The 14,727-nt window shown below is 45.0% G+C and overlaps 1 protein-coding gene across 1 annotated transcript in view; it reads right to left on the minus strand.

Moving 5' to 3' along the window:
• Positions 1–1,200: 1,200 nt before the first annotated feature.
• Positions 1,201–14,727, minus strand: part of mmp15b (matrix metallopeptidase 15b) — a 55,209-nt gene continuing 41,682 nt past the window's right edge. Inside the window, exons 8-10 of the mRNA XM_067997702.1 lie at positions 8,704–8,854; positions 7,482–7,597; positions 1,201–6,171 (exon numbers count right to left, since the gene is read on the minus strand). Coding sequence (XP_067853803.1) covers positions 5,747–6,171; positions 7,482–7,597; positions 8,704–8,854 — 692 coding nt within the window. The 3' untranslated portion in view covers positions 1,201–5,746. The remainder of the gene's footprint in view (positions 6,172–7,481; positions 7,598–8,703; positions 8,855–14,727) is intronic.

Below are 14,727 nucleotides of genomic sequence, written 5' to 3' on the forward strand. Positions count from 1 at the left end.
ATGGAATAAAGGGAGCAGTAGCAACATGGATACAGAATTGGTTAAGGGACAGGAAAGAGAGAGTAGTGGTGAATGGTTGCTTTTCGGACTGGAGGGAGTGGTGTTCCCCAGGGGTCAGTACCAGGACCACTGCTTTTCTTGATGCATATTAATGACTTGGACTTGGGTGTACAGGGCACAATTTCAAATTTTGCAGATGACACAAAACCTGGAAGGGTAATAAACAGTGGGGAGGATAGTAATAGATTTCAAGAGGATATAGACAGGCTGGTGGCATGGGCGGACACGTGGCAGATGAAATTTAACGCAGAAAAATGCGAAGCGATACATTTCAGTAGGAACAATGAGGAGAGGCAATATAAACTAGAGGGCACAACTCTAAAAGGGGTACAGAACAGAGAGATCTGGGGGTATATGTGCACAAATCGTTGAAGGTGGCATGGCAGGTTGAGAAAGTGGTTAAAAAAGCATACGGGATCCTGAGTACAAAAGTTTGGAACTCATGATGAAACTTTATAAAACACTGTTTCAGCCACAATTGGAGTATTGTGTCCAGTTCTGGGCACTGCACTTCAGGAAAGATGTGAAGGCCTTAGAAAGGGTGCAGAAGTGATTTACTAGAATGATTCCAGGGATGAGGGTCTTTAGTTACGTGGATAGATTGGAGAAGCTGGGGTTGCTCTCCTTGGAATAGAGACGTTTGCGAGGAGATTTGATAGAAGTATTCAAAATCATAAAGGGTCTAGACAGAGTAGATAGAGAGAAACTGTTCCCATTGGCGGAAGGGTCAAGAACCAGAGGACATAGATTTAAGGTGATTGGCAAAAGAACCAAAGGTGACATGAGGAAAAGCTTTTTTACACAGCGAGTGGTTAGGATCTGGAATGCACTGCCCGATGGGGTAGTGGAGGCAGATTCAATCATGGCCTTCAAAAGGGAACTGGATAAGTACTTGAAAGGAAAAAATTTGCAGGGCTACGGGTATAGGGCAGGGGAGTGGGACTGGCTGGATTGCTCGTACATACAGCCGGCGCAGATTCGATGGGCCGAATGGCCTCCTTCCATGCTGTAACCTTTCTATGATTCTATGAAACTGATTTCTCATCCTGGTGTCATAAATGTGCACATACATGTTGCATCTATGTGCATCCTCACATAGCATGAAAGAAGCCACTGACCAGTCACTGCAGAAGCAGGGAGTTTCATTTGTGGTATTTAATTGTAACACACGCCCAGCATGAACCAATTTAAAAAAAGAACATCAGAAAATCTACATACACAAAAAAAAGTTATTTTAAAAACAAAACCATACTTCTAACATTTGTTTCCAAATTGCATGATTTCTAGGAACGTTGAGTGACAGTGATTAACACAGCTTAGCAATGTTTGAATATCATTAATGTGGGTGATTTAGACATGAGGTGCTGTCGTTTGGCACAGGAACCGGTATCAGACAGCAAAAGCGCTCAGAGGTGATGAGCTCAGAGGCTCCAAGACTTAGTTATTTGAATTTGTTTTGTAAATACCCGCAACACAAATCTATTATGTGTGATCTCCTGGCTGTGCAATGTATAATACAGACTGTTAGCTGCCTCGATCACATTGTAATACCCTGGTGAAGTCACTGTTCGATACCTTCCTCTTACTACAAGTTAGCACCAAATGTAAAAGGTACCTTGAAATCACCGCATCATCATGGACTGATGACAGAGCTATGCTACAGTGAAATAATTCTAATCAATTCCAATTGGAATTGCAATTCTGAAAGCTTATAATATTGGGGTAGCATCTGCACCCTGTAACAGTTAGGTTAGAATGAAGATCATTACTAGGAAAGGCTGTTAGATGCTCCCAGTTTTGATAAATGCTTAATATAAAGGCACATGCAGTGTGAGATATGGACCCAGTGTCCTCTCTGAGTGACTGGTGGAGATTCCTGATCAGAATTGCCACCCATCCTGTTTTGGATCAGACAGTCCAGTTTTCGAGTGGACTGTCTGGGCAATTCAAAAATGTTAACTGGACATGAAAAGGCTGTTGCTTAAATTTAAGCCTGCCTTTTTATCTTCTTTTGTGGAACTGTAATGTTTCTGTAATGTATCTGTAATCCTGGGACTATCATGGCATCTGGTCACCACCAGGAGATAATGAAGCTCCTTTTGATCTCCCTACACCCTATGGTGGTGAAACATGTGACTGGCTGCCCTAGAATTGAAATGTATGAGCTTTTCTGAGATTACAAAGGCATTATAGATGAGGAAGGCCGTTTCTTCGATCTAGCTCATCCATCTAGAAAAACCTACTGTCCCCAATCACAGCTTCCAACTGTCTCCTAAATGATTCCAAAGTTTTGCCTACCTTGTCTGGAAGTCGATTCCAAGTATCGCTTATTCTAAAAAAGAACTTCCAGTCAATACTCTTAAATTCACCTTTCACCAGATTGAACCCATGTTCCCTTTTCCTATTGTCAGTTTAACTTGAAGTGAGGTTCCAAGTTAATCATTTTATATTCTCCATAAGCTCACCTCTCAGTCATCTCCTTTCAAGGCTGAAGAACTCAAGTTCCTTGAGGCTTTCCTTATATCGCCGTTCTCTGGCATTAGGGATCAGCCTCATGGCTCTTTCCTGCACCACCTGCGGGGTTTGAATGTCTCTTTGGCCGAAACTGGAGTCTGACCAGAGTGCTGTACAGTTTTAAGATGACTTTTTCTGACTTATACTCTATTGTTTGGGCTATATGGCTCAAGCTATATAGCTATATCTATATATTCAGCTATATTTGCTTTACAATGACTGGACTTGTTACGTGCCGAGTCTACTAACAACCCTAGATCACTTCCAACTTCACCTCTAGCTATTTCAACACTATTCATAGTATATCATCCATTTTCCTTCCGATGTGCAATACTTTACACTTATCCACGTAGAGTTTCATCTACGACTGTCACTTACAGATTTTATCTAGCTCATTTTGTAGTTCCTTGGCTGCTCACCAGACTTGATTGCACTGCCCGATTCAGCATTTTCTGCCAATTCGACTAATTAGCATTTAGATTTTGAACCAAAAGGCTGAGGTGTACTAGAAACAGAAGGGATTCCAATGCTGATCCTTGGGCCATCCCACACAGTAATTCTTCCCCCACCCTGCACCCAATACCAATCCCCTCACAAGTGCCCATTGCTTCCTACCCTTCAACCAATTTCTTATCCATTTCCAGGTTTTATATTTTTTGTGCAGCACTTTGCCAAAGGCTTTCTAGATCTAGGTACACATCAACAATCATTTCCATTTCCATAACACTTCTTATGAACAGGAAGATGTCCCAAAGCACTTTACATTGGAAAGAAAAATGATGAATAGTGAGAAGAAGGAAAAACACAAGTATTGGGGGGAAATTGCACGGTCAAAGAGAAGGGAGGTGGCAAGAAAGCAGGGAGGGAGCATAGCGGCTGAAAGTGCGGCCACCAATGATGAACTAGAAGGCACAGGGAACAAGGAGTAGCCCAGGGGAGTGGAGAGTGTGCTTGGAGATGAATGGATGGAGGAAATGTGGGTTGAGGCCATGGATTTGAAAACAAGGATTAGAATCTTGACGTCAATTTCCTTGGGGTATGGCGAGCCAGTGGAGCTTGGAAAAGACTGGGGTAATGGGAATGCAGAACTTGTGCATGGGTGACAATGCAAACCGTAGAGTTCTAAATGAGTGGTACTTTGTAGAAGATGGAAGCAGGGAGACTGGCTAAAAGAGCATTACAGGTGATAAATTCATGGACTAGGGTTTCGGGAGAGGTGGGACAGAGGTGGGCAATGTTGCAGATGTGAAGGTGATCTTAGGAATGAAACAGAAGTGGGCGAAGTTGTTTAATTGGAGGTTGAGCAATACGCCAAGGCTCTACATAGCTCGACTTAGCCTGAAGTTCAACCAGAGAGGCTGATGGAGGCATGAAGATGCTGACAACAGCTGAAGAGGAAGATTTCAGTTTTGCTGAAAAAAAGTGAAGGAAATTTTGGGTCATCCAAGTCTTAATGTTGGACAGGCAGTTGGAAAGTGTATCACTAGCCTTTGGAGGAGATGAAGAGGTAGAGTTCAGTGTTGTTGGTGAATGTGTGGAACCTGACCCCTATGCTTCGGCATAATATCATTGAGGGAACTGTGTATAAATGATGAAGGTACAACACATCATAAGACTTTCTACAGTTCATAAAAAATTCAAGGTGGAGGTTGATCTTTGCTGAATTTTATGGCATCCTGGATGACCTCGCTGAAGCATGTGATAAAAGAGAGGCTGCAAATGCAGATTCTGTCAAAGTTGAGTTTTGAACTTGGCAAAAAGTGACAACCCTATTCCTGATGCATCCTTTACACTTTTTTTACATCCAATATTCTTTCGAAGTCAAAACAGCCAAACTACAGAATATCCCCATGGGAAATCCCTCTATTAATTGATTATCTCCATATCATTAGACCTCTGCCTCCAATATGGAGACAGGCCTATGATGTTAACAGGGTCACAGTGCTAACAAGGACATCTCCACTCTTTATATCCAATATATTCTTCTGAAGACAAAGCAATCAGAATGTAAACTATCCACAAAGGGAATCCCTCCATTCAGTTAGAACTCTGCCTCTAGCTTGATGAGACCTGCAGTAAGCCTTCAGCCTGGAGAGACAAGTCTGCAATCAGCAGGCATCAGCCTCCAGCTTGCAGCCCAGAGTTAGGCCTACAGTCAAGGAGTCCCTGCTTTCAGCCTGAGGAGGTAAGCCAGGACTCCTGTTAAATTATTGTTGTGATGCTTTACGGCAGCAACAACCCAATCTGTAGGAAAGGCACGAATGCAAAGCTTTAAGAAAGAAATCAACAATCAATGAACAAAGTTCTTTGGTCCTCCACTAAAATCTGGTGAAATGGAATGATTTCCTTTCAGTAGAACAGGTCTAACCACAACAGAATCATAATGTTGATAAGGACATTTCACAGAGTCAGCTAACTCCCAGAGTTACAGGAGAGCAAATGACAATCTCCCAGTGCTTGTAGTAAGTTACAGTAATTATCTCTCAGTGATACAACGGAATAGCAGCTATCTCCCAATGATACAGTGATTTTATTAAAGCTCTCTGGGTGTAATTGGTATAACTGCAATAATTCTAAAGTATAAAGAAACAAGTTTATCTTTTGTGGCTGCTCCAATGAGTGTCCAATTCTTCTATGACTTAGTGTAGCTGTCAGCAGTTGTTCTAACTCCATTACATGCTGGTCCTAGCCAACATTCAGAAAATCTTCAGCTCGGGAGTTGAAATCTTTCAGTGGACCTAAAGGCAGTGCGGTTGGATAGAAATTATTTATGGATTAATCCCATTGAATGATGTGCTCAAACAACATTAATGATTTCAAGTGTTTTGTACATCGTGGTTCATCATCTCTAGCCAACAAAACTCCCTTTGGAAGCCCAGTAGGAATCATTCCTCAGGCCAGGCTTCACTCCCATTCAGCACAGTTAAGGGGAGGGAGGTAAAGAGGAACAGAAGCATTCCTTGGAACCACATCACAAATTCGTTCAGCCCGATTACACTGGGACCAACTCAAAATACCCAAAATTCTCTATGTTTCTTACGGTCAATGCCTCACTTAACACGTTGAGCAGGACCGTACAAAGCAAAACAAACAAAATTGAGAAGCAGTGTCACCTGGACTCAATGTCTGTGATCCAATGGTGAGCCACCTAGTAATAGCACCAACGTGATTGTCAAACCCATTCCTGCATGGAGCGTTTACAGTACAGCAGGAGCTTGGGTGTTCCTTTCTTCTGCAGTTGGAGGATGGCATAAATCAGTCCCAGAATGCAGAGCAGCAGAATTAGTGGGACTATGACCATTATTATATTCATGGCTCTGGTATAGTCATCTACAGGGATGTTAATATGGATGTCCACCTCTTTTTCCCTCTCTTCCTTTGTCCCACCTTCTTCATCATCATTATCACCATCAATATCATTAGCATCATCAAAATCGTCAACATCCAAATCAGGCTCCTTTTCATCTAAATCAGGTTCAACTTCCAGACGGCATCCCATCCAGTCACGGAGGATGGATTTTGGATAACCAGGCTCCGTTCTCAGCAACTGGTTGTTAAACTTCCAGTATTTGGTACCTTTGTAAAAATGTGTGAAAGCTGCCAATCAAAATAGAATCAGTTTAGAGATGGCATCTCAAAGATTTGAATGTTAGACAACAGTCGTCAGAAATGCTGCACAATTAATTCCTTCAGCGCTTTTATTGGACAGAATTGTTTTGTACATTGATCTATATGCGAAACTGGGGTTCAGCTGGTCCCTGAAACATACTATGCTCACCGTTACTTGGGGATAAATTTCAACCCGGAGCAGGGAAGAGGGCGGGTGGGATTCCTGATGGGAAACCCGGAAGTACAGGTTTCCCGTCCATCCTTACAATTTTGGCGTAAGGATGTCTTTTAATTATTTTTTGTTGGTTTCCCGCCCGACAGGCCGGCCTGATTGACAGGCTGGCCGTCAGTCGGATGGTAGAAGAGCCAGGAAACGGATGCAAGCAGGTAAGTCTTAGATGGGGAGGGGGGGAGTCAGTCATGGGGGAGGGGGGTCAGGGTCGGGGGTCATCGGCAGGGGGTCGGGAGTCATCAGGAGGGGGTCGGGAGTCATCGGGGGGTCGGTCATCGGCGGGAGTCGGAGTTATGGGATTGGAGATCGTGGGGGGGGGTGTGGAGATCAGGAGGAGGGTCAGAGATCGTTGCAGGGAGGTTGCTGCAGGTAGGCTTGTTGGGCTAGGGGGAAGCACTCCTGCTTCTCCGAGCCCACAAGCAGTGCAATAAAGGCACTTACCTGCAGTTTCAGGCCTTCTTGCCTCCTCTCACGAGGCGTGAAGCAGAAGGCCCGGGAATCCCGGCCCCCAGAAGTTAAAAATAAAAAAGCTGTAAAAATGGAGGCCCGCAGCCTCCTTGAAAGCATTCCCTGACCAACCTGCCTCTTAAGAGCAGGTTGGTCACCCGTTCCTCATCCCGCCTCCGTTAAAACCGGAAGTGGGCAGGTTGGAGGCGAGTTGGGGTCAGGTTTTAGTTTTTTACAATTTTTACCTTTCCACCTGCCCTCAACCCTCCTGTTCGTGGGGTTAAAATTTAGGCCATATTTGTCTGTACTTGGTCATGGATCTGAAACATAACTGTTACTGTAAAGCAGTAACTAGGTACCAATTATTACTGTAGTAACATCACTGCGTGTTGTGATATTGTTGAACTGCAACACCTTCACACTCTAGGCTTTAAAATATGACGTCATCATGCTCACAGCATACAATGATATCTCCATTACCCAAAGTTAAATTCAGTTTCTTGTCATTTAACAAACAGAAGCAGGTTCCCACGTTTAATAGCAAGTGCCCAACAGTTTCCCCAACCACCAAACCTGACTCGCTATTTTGACATAATTCCCTATATGGACCCTTGCTTACCTCCATCATCAGTGAGGAAGGCCCCCTTCGGTGAAGGTGGGATTCCTTTCCAAATGCTGATTGGCTTTGGATAGCCACTATCTACTGCTCTCCTCTCTTCACTGAAGCGCCAGTAGCTGAAATCATCAGAAAGTCTGTTCAGTATTCAGTGTTATTACAGTATCACAGTAAGTGCTTTGCAAACCAGCCCTCCCAACCTCACACTATTCTCTACATAAGGGGAATCAAGTCAGGGTAGGTAAATCTATATCCAACCACACAAGGGGAATGGAACCAGGTCAGATAAATCAATGCAAAGCAGTACCAAATGAAACGTAAGTAGGTAAATCTATACAAAGCACTATTTGAAATGTACTGTGCAGGGGCAGATAACTGAATGCCTCTCAATTCATAAGCTACATAGGGCAGACCCTCTATATGTGCTCTGTGATGCTGCCCTCAGTTCAGTTCACAGTTACAGCTGTAAGCAGAGTTTTAACTAGTACCTTAAAAACAAGGATTCCTCCAGAATAGTCACAGAGAACTAAAGGTTGTTGCAGTCATGCATTTCTGACCCAAGGGCCAGGAATCTCCTTCACGATCCCACATGAAATATCATGGGATTGCGGCGGAGAATGAGGGAAAATTCAGGTGGTGAGTCCTACTGCCACACTCACCACCATTACCAGGATTTTCTTCCCCCGCCAGGACGGCCACCGGCTGCTCCTTCATTGCCCGCCGCATGCAAACGGCGGTGAAAGGAAGAGGGAGCGGGTCCCCGGTCTCTGGAAGATTTTCCCTCCCATCCACTCCACTTATCACCCCCTTCCCAGGCTGATACATAGAAGGTGGCTTTAGTGCCAGGAAGCAGCGGTAAAGATCCCACAATGGTCCCTCGCCACTTCTTCTGGTGCTGCAGCGGCATCTCCACTGCAGGACGATTGGAATTTTCCACCCTCGCACTGGGAGGCTCCCTCTTTATTTTTGCTGCATGAAAGGCTGACTAGCTGGAGTATCTAATTTGAATATGTACCATCTGTTGAGAGCTCCATCTAGCAATGTCCATCAAATACAAAGATCCATCTAACCCTGGCTGCAGTTTTTCAAGGGACATGCGTAAGACTGAGCCTTACTGATCAGGAAGCCGGGTTTTTTTCCTCTGGTACGCTGTTTCTAAATCAGTAGGAATCGAAGCTGTCCCACAATGCTTAAAGTGAAGATGGCAACATAACTCAAAGCAGACCTGTCCCCCTTGAAGAAGTAGGTCTGACCGGTGATTTCCCACCAGATAGCTGCATCAATCCTGTCATGAGGCATTCCAGCACCAAGCTCCATCAGGTGACGAGGGTACCCTGACTCCAACATCGCTTCCTGGAACAGCCAGAATTTATCACCTGGAAAAGATGGAAGAATTCTATTCACCTTTGAACCCAAATCAAAATCCCAAAGATATTGCTTTTTGTTTCTTTTGCTGACGCCAAAAAATAATCTATTTATAAATTCAGAAAATCAATTGCATTGGGGGTGATTTTGTGTCCGTAATGCCCTGTGTGCTGAATACCTCCACGCTACAAGCACTGGTTCCAGTGGTTCCTGTGCAAAGGACAAACGTGAAGGTAAAGCCAAGCACCATTGTGTCCAGAGACAAATCTGTAATTGTCCAGTCAAACACCTCAAGGTCAATTTTAACCCTACCCGCCCGGCAGAAACCAGCCAGGTGAGCTATTAAAAACGAGCAGGTTACTTACTCACTTGGAACTCGTCTCTTTCCCGTCTCCCAGATATTAACATGCAGGATTTTGGAGGTGGTCGAGGCATCCACTTAAAGCAAGCGGAAACCTCATGAATTTATGCAAATCAGAGTCTTATTACATCAGTAGGAACCTGATGACAATTTAACCGGGGCCAGAGTAGGGCTTTCCCCCCAGGCTGAAACAGGTCGACAACTAGTGGGCAGGACGAAGAGGCCCTCCAGGTAAGTCAAAAAATGTCCTTTGTGGGGCCAGGAGGCGTAGGCGTACCCTCCCGAATCCCCCCTCCCTGCCACTTACCTGAACGCTGACAGGCGGCCAAGGGCTTCTCCTGCCGGCAGCCGCTCTGCACCTTCTTTCCGCCCATTCCAGGCGGGCAGTGGACTGGCAGCATTTAAATGAGGCCCGCGATTAAAATCACTGTGGACTCTTGCTGCCTCTGGTGGGCGGGAAATTAACTCGTCAGAGCGGATTCCTGCTGGAAACCTGCTCCGCGTTAAAATCTACCCCTTCATGTTGACTCTACTACTCAAACTTTGTTTAAGTAAACCAATTCACAGATGGAATGAGTCCGCCAGGTAAGTCAAACAAGGTAACTATATTTTCTGCTGAAAAGTTAATGCTATGATTGTCTCTATAGTGAATACTGTTCCGAGTATTGGGACGTACAGACTTCCCAGACATAAGCACAGAGCGGTTGCTATCATTTGCGAGTATTTGAGCCTGTCCCCTTCCAAGCACTTTGTAGCCAGACAAACCATATCAGACAGATGGATTGGCGATGCAGTGCACTTGTCATGGCTAAATGTCCATTTTGTTGTTAGCACACAGATTGAATGATCACAAACACCAAATGCAGCTAACAGTATAATTCCTGTCCCCTGCCAGGTAGGTGACACAAGATGGCTGAATGATTGGAGATGGGGTCATGACCAGAGCAGACCGGCTGGAAGTTCTGCTCTGCTGGACCTCTGTCACCAGCGCAAGGCACCAGTAATTTCAGGCCCAAAAAGTTCATTTTAAAACTGGATATTAAAAGTTTGGTTTTGGAGAATGGGGACAGATTTTCAGGCAAAATTTAGTTTTGCTGCAAAGGCAGAGTCTTCCACACATGCAGTGTGAACTCTTTAAAAGGCGTGAAAAGAAACTGAATCCCATCCAGTCAGTATGTTGCTTAAGACTTTCCCAAGCTAAGACACACAGTATTGTTTGCTGAGTTTATATACAATCCCAAAATAGTATCTCACGGCTATTCTTTAAATGAAAACCTTTATTGTTGAACATTTTCGGTAATAGAGACTTGGCTAAGAGATTACTTCTGTACCTTACAAACTGCTACGCCCTGTTCCCTCTCCACAGCTTGCCTCTGTCCAATTTTGGATCTGGCAAAGGGCAACAGCCCTATCCATATGCTGTGTAGTTTCACTCACACAGTGTGTGTGCTTGTAAGGAAATGGAATCTGTAAGCAGCCTTCTGGGAGTGCTCATGTGATGCACAGGCTGCATCACCCACAGCTGCTCTGTGCTTATGTCTGGGAAGTCTGTACGTTCAATCCTCAGCCTCTTTGCAAAATGATGGCGTCTCATCCCGCCCAGGAAACAATGGTAAATTATATAACAAACACGTATTTTCCTGCATTTTGCACCAAAATCTTTTGAAATACCAGATAAGGAGCCCTTCCACGCCCCACCTGTGGAACAATCTGTTGATGGACAAATACAGAAAACAGAAAAAGGTTGGAGGTCAAAGGTTAAGGTGACCTTAAGGTTTTTTTAAAAGTTTTTTTATAGTTTGTATTATTGGTTACTTCCATCACTGTCCTCTCAGCTGCCCCTGCGGGGTGCAAAGAGGCAAGGGAATGCAAACAAATAGAGGTGAATTTTAACACCCCCGCCAGGTGCAAACCGGGCAGTTCAAATGTAGCGGGTGAAATAGGCACTCCGTTCTCACTCTGTTCTGATTTTTCAGGTGTATCAGGCGCCCGCCTGAGTCCAACAGGAGCCTCATACATTTATGCAAATCAGGGTCCTATTGACGTAATCAGACCCCCAACACCATCTTAACCTGGAAGAGAGTGGGGTACACGCAGCAGTTGTCCCAACAGTGACAACCAGGTGTGGCGATCATAGAGATACGTCCAGGTGGGCCTCTCCTGCCCTGAACAACCTGCCCCTCACAAACCGCTGACCACCCCGGATCCCAGGTTTCCTCCCACCCACCCCATCCCTGCATTTACCTTGGGCCTGGCAGGCAGCCTCTGGGCTAGAATGGGGAGGCGGGGGGGTGTTGGCTTAGGGAATAAAGAGAAAGGGGCAGGTATCTAAATGGATGGTCTCAATCTTGGTGACAAAGAAATCCAGTAACTCCTTGCACTCGTTGGAAGTGAGGGAGGAAAGGGCAGGGGAATGGGGTTTAAGCAGGCGGTTGGTAATAGATAAAAGGAGCCTAGGATTATCTTTGCCTTCCGGAATGATCCCACAGTAGCGTGCAATTTTGGCAGAGGCCGCCAAGGCCCAGTAGAACTTGACTTGGTTGAACCAGATCTGGCGATGGATGAATAAGCCAGTAGTGTATTCAAATTTTGTGCCCCTTGGACTTGAGAGAGCGAAGATGTGGACCGTACCATGGGGAGCGGCGTCGATAGGAGACAGTGAAGATTTTTCTGGTGATGAGGGCATTGAAAATAGAGCTGAGGGAATGTTGACCACATTAACAGCTGCAGAAGTATTGTGACAAATGGAGGGCCAAAGGCAAGGCTGTTGGGAGTTTGAAAGTGCATTTGTAAGTGAGGTTCAAGCAGAGTAGGGAATGTGGGTGGTGAGGGGATAGAAGAAGTGTTGGGATATAGAGTTATCGGCGATCACCCTGCTGCACCCTTCAGCATAACAAACCTACTCTTCACACCTCCGGGGTAATAAATCTTCAATCCTGCATTTCCTGAGTAATGAGATCACCAGATACTCCTTCAGATAATAAAACCACCATGTCATTCTTCCAAGGTATCACACACACAGTCACAAATCCAGAATAATAAAGCCACCTTACTGCACACCTCCAGAATAATAAACAAACTCTACCACACCTCCAAGCTAAGAAACACAACCTGCCACATTGCCAGATATAAACACATCCCTTTACACCTCCAGAGCATCAGTACAACACTGCCACACCTCCAGAGTAATTAACCCACCCTGCCACACTTTTGAGTATCAATATCACTCTTTCACATTTCCAGAATTCAAACCAGCTTGTCACACCTTGAAATAACACCACTCTGCCATAGCTTGAGTAATAAACAAAAACTGTCACACCTCCAGATTATCAAAACCATCCTGCCATACCTCCAGAGTAAAAAATACACTTTGCAACACCTCCAGAGCAGTAAATCCAGCCTGACACACCTCAAAGGCAATAAACCTACCCTGCCACAGTAACCGTCACAGCAATCAATACAAGCCAACAGCATCTCCCGAGTAATAAACCCACACTGACCACAACTCTGGAGTATTAAACACATTCTACCACACCAGAAATAAACCCAGCCTATCAGATCTGCTGAGTAATAAACCCTTCCTGCCACACCTCTTAGAGTAATAAACATACTGGGGCCGATTTTAACATTTGGTGCAAAACCAGGAGTTGGCGGGCGATCCCCACCCACCTGTTGTTGCTGTCGTGAGGCCTGAGTCATTTTGAGGCCTGGGACTCATTTACATGGATCCGGTGAGCTGCGTGTGCCAAACCAGTGCTCTGATGGAGCTTGCTTCTTTGGGAAGAGCGGGAAATCAGCTGTGTCGGAGCCAGGTGACAGCCTCGCCCTGGGGGTGGAGCGTTACCAGGGGGTGGGGAGCTGCGCATTGGCTGGAGTATTTTTGTGGGGCCAGGAACACCATTCCTGCTCCTCCTGGCACCACTAAAATAGAAGATGAAAATGGTCTTGGGCTGTTCTTTGAGTGGCCTCCATGGGTCCCTGGTTAGGCCGCTCAACGCCTGTACAAATTGGAGTAACATGCGCTGCCCACGCTCCACCCATTTGTAACTCAAAATTTCAATCGTATATCATAGCAGCCCTATTTGCATATTTAAAGTGGCCTCCCGCATGGAACAGGCGGGCACTTACTCCATCTGTCCATCTAAAGGCCCCAACTCTGGGAAATATATGCAAATATATCACATGGGCAAATTTCCTGTGATATCAATTCTCAGCCCTGCTACTGCTCAAACCAAAACACCCCATTTATATTGTAGAACAGTTTCATTGCAGTCAAATCAACTTTAAACTCATGTACAAGCTTGTTGTATGTGCAATTATCTTAAGGTTGCTATTTGCTTTATCATAGAATAATAGAAAGGTTACAGCACAGAAGAAGGCCATTCGGTCCATCAAGTCTGTGCCGGCTCTATGCAAGAGCAATCCATCTAGTCCCACTCCCCCACCCCATCCCTGTACCCCTGCAAATTTTTTGCTTTCAATTACTTATCCAGTTCCCTTTTGAAAGCCATGATTGAATCTGCCTCCACCACCCCCGCTGGCAGTGCATTCCAGATCCTAACCACTCGCTGCGTAAAAAAGATTTTCCAATCACCTTCAATCTATGTCCTCTGGTTCTTGACTCTTCCGCCAATGGGAACAGTTTCTCTCTATCTAATCTGTCTCGACCCTTCATAATTTTGAATACCTCTATCAAATCTCCTCTGAACCTTCTCTGCTCCAGAGGGAACAACCCCAGCTTCTCCAGTCTATCCATGTAACTAAAGTCCCTCATCCCTGGAATCATTCTAGTAAATCTATTCTGCACCCTCTCGAAGGCATCTTTCCCAAAGTGCGGTGCCCAGAACTGGACACAATACTCCAGTTGTGGCCGAACCAGTGTTTTATAAAAGTTCATCATGACTTCCTTGCTTTTGTACTCTAAGCCTCTATTTATAAAGCCGAGGATCCCGTATGCTTTTTTAGCCGCTTTCTCAACCTGCCCTGCACTTTCAATGATTTGTGTGCGTATACCCCTTGATCTCTCTGTTCCTGTACCCCTTTTAGAATTATGCCCTCTAGTTTATATTGCCTCTCCTCGTTCTTCCTACCGAAATGTATCATTTCGCATTTTTCTGCATTAAATTTCATCTGCCAGGTGTCCGCCCATTCCACCGGCCTGTTTATATCCTCTTGAAGTCTATCACTATCCTCCTCACTGTTCACTACACTTACAAGTTTTGTGTCATCTGCAAATTTGGAAATTGTGCCCTGTACACCCAAGTCCAAGTCCAAGATATATATCAAGAAAAGCAGTGGTCCCAGTACCGACCCCTTAGTCCCAGTACTTCCTTCAATGACAGGTGGAAGCTAGTATAGACAATTGTAGAAAATTCATTGTCAAAATGGAGCGTATGAGAGTGCTTTAGCTACTCAGCTCACTGCTGGTAAAGTTTTTTGGCCACTTCTGTGACTGATGGTCCATCACTTGTTGTTTATGCTGGAGGCTGAGGCAGTGCCATCATTGAAGGTACATTAAATACC

Source organism: Heptranchias perlo, chromosome 16, assembly GCF_035084215.1.
Source record: "Heptranchias perlo isolate sHepPer1 chromosome 16, sHepPer1.hap1, whole genome shotgun sequence".
NCBI lineage: Eukaryota > Metazoa > Chordata > Chondrichthyes > Hexanchiformes > Hexanchidae > Heptranchias > Heptranchias perlo.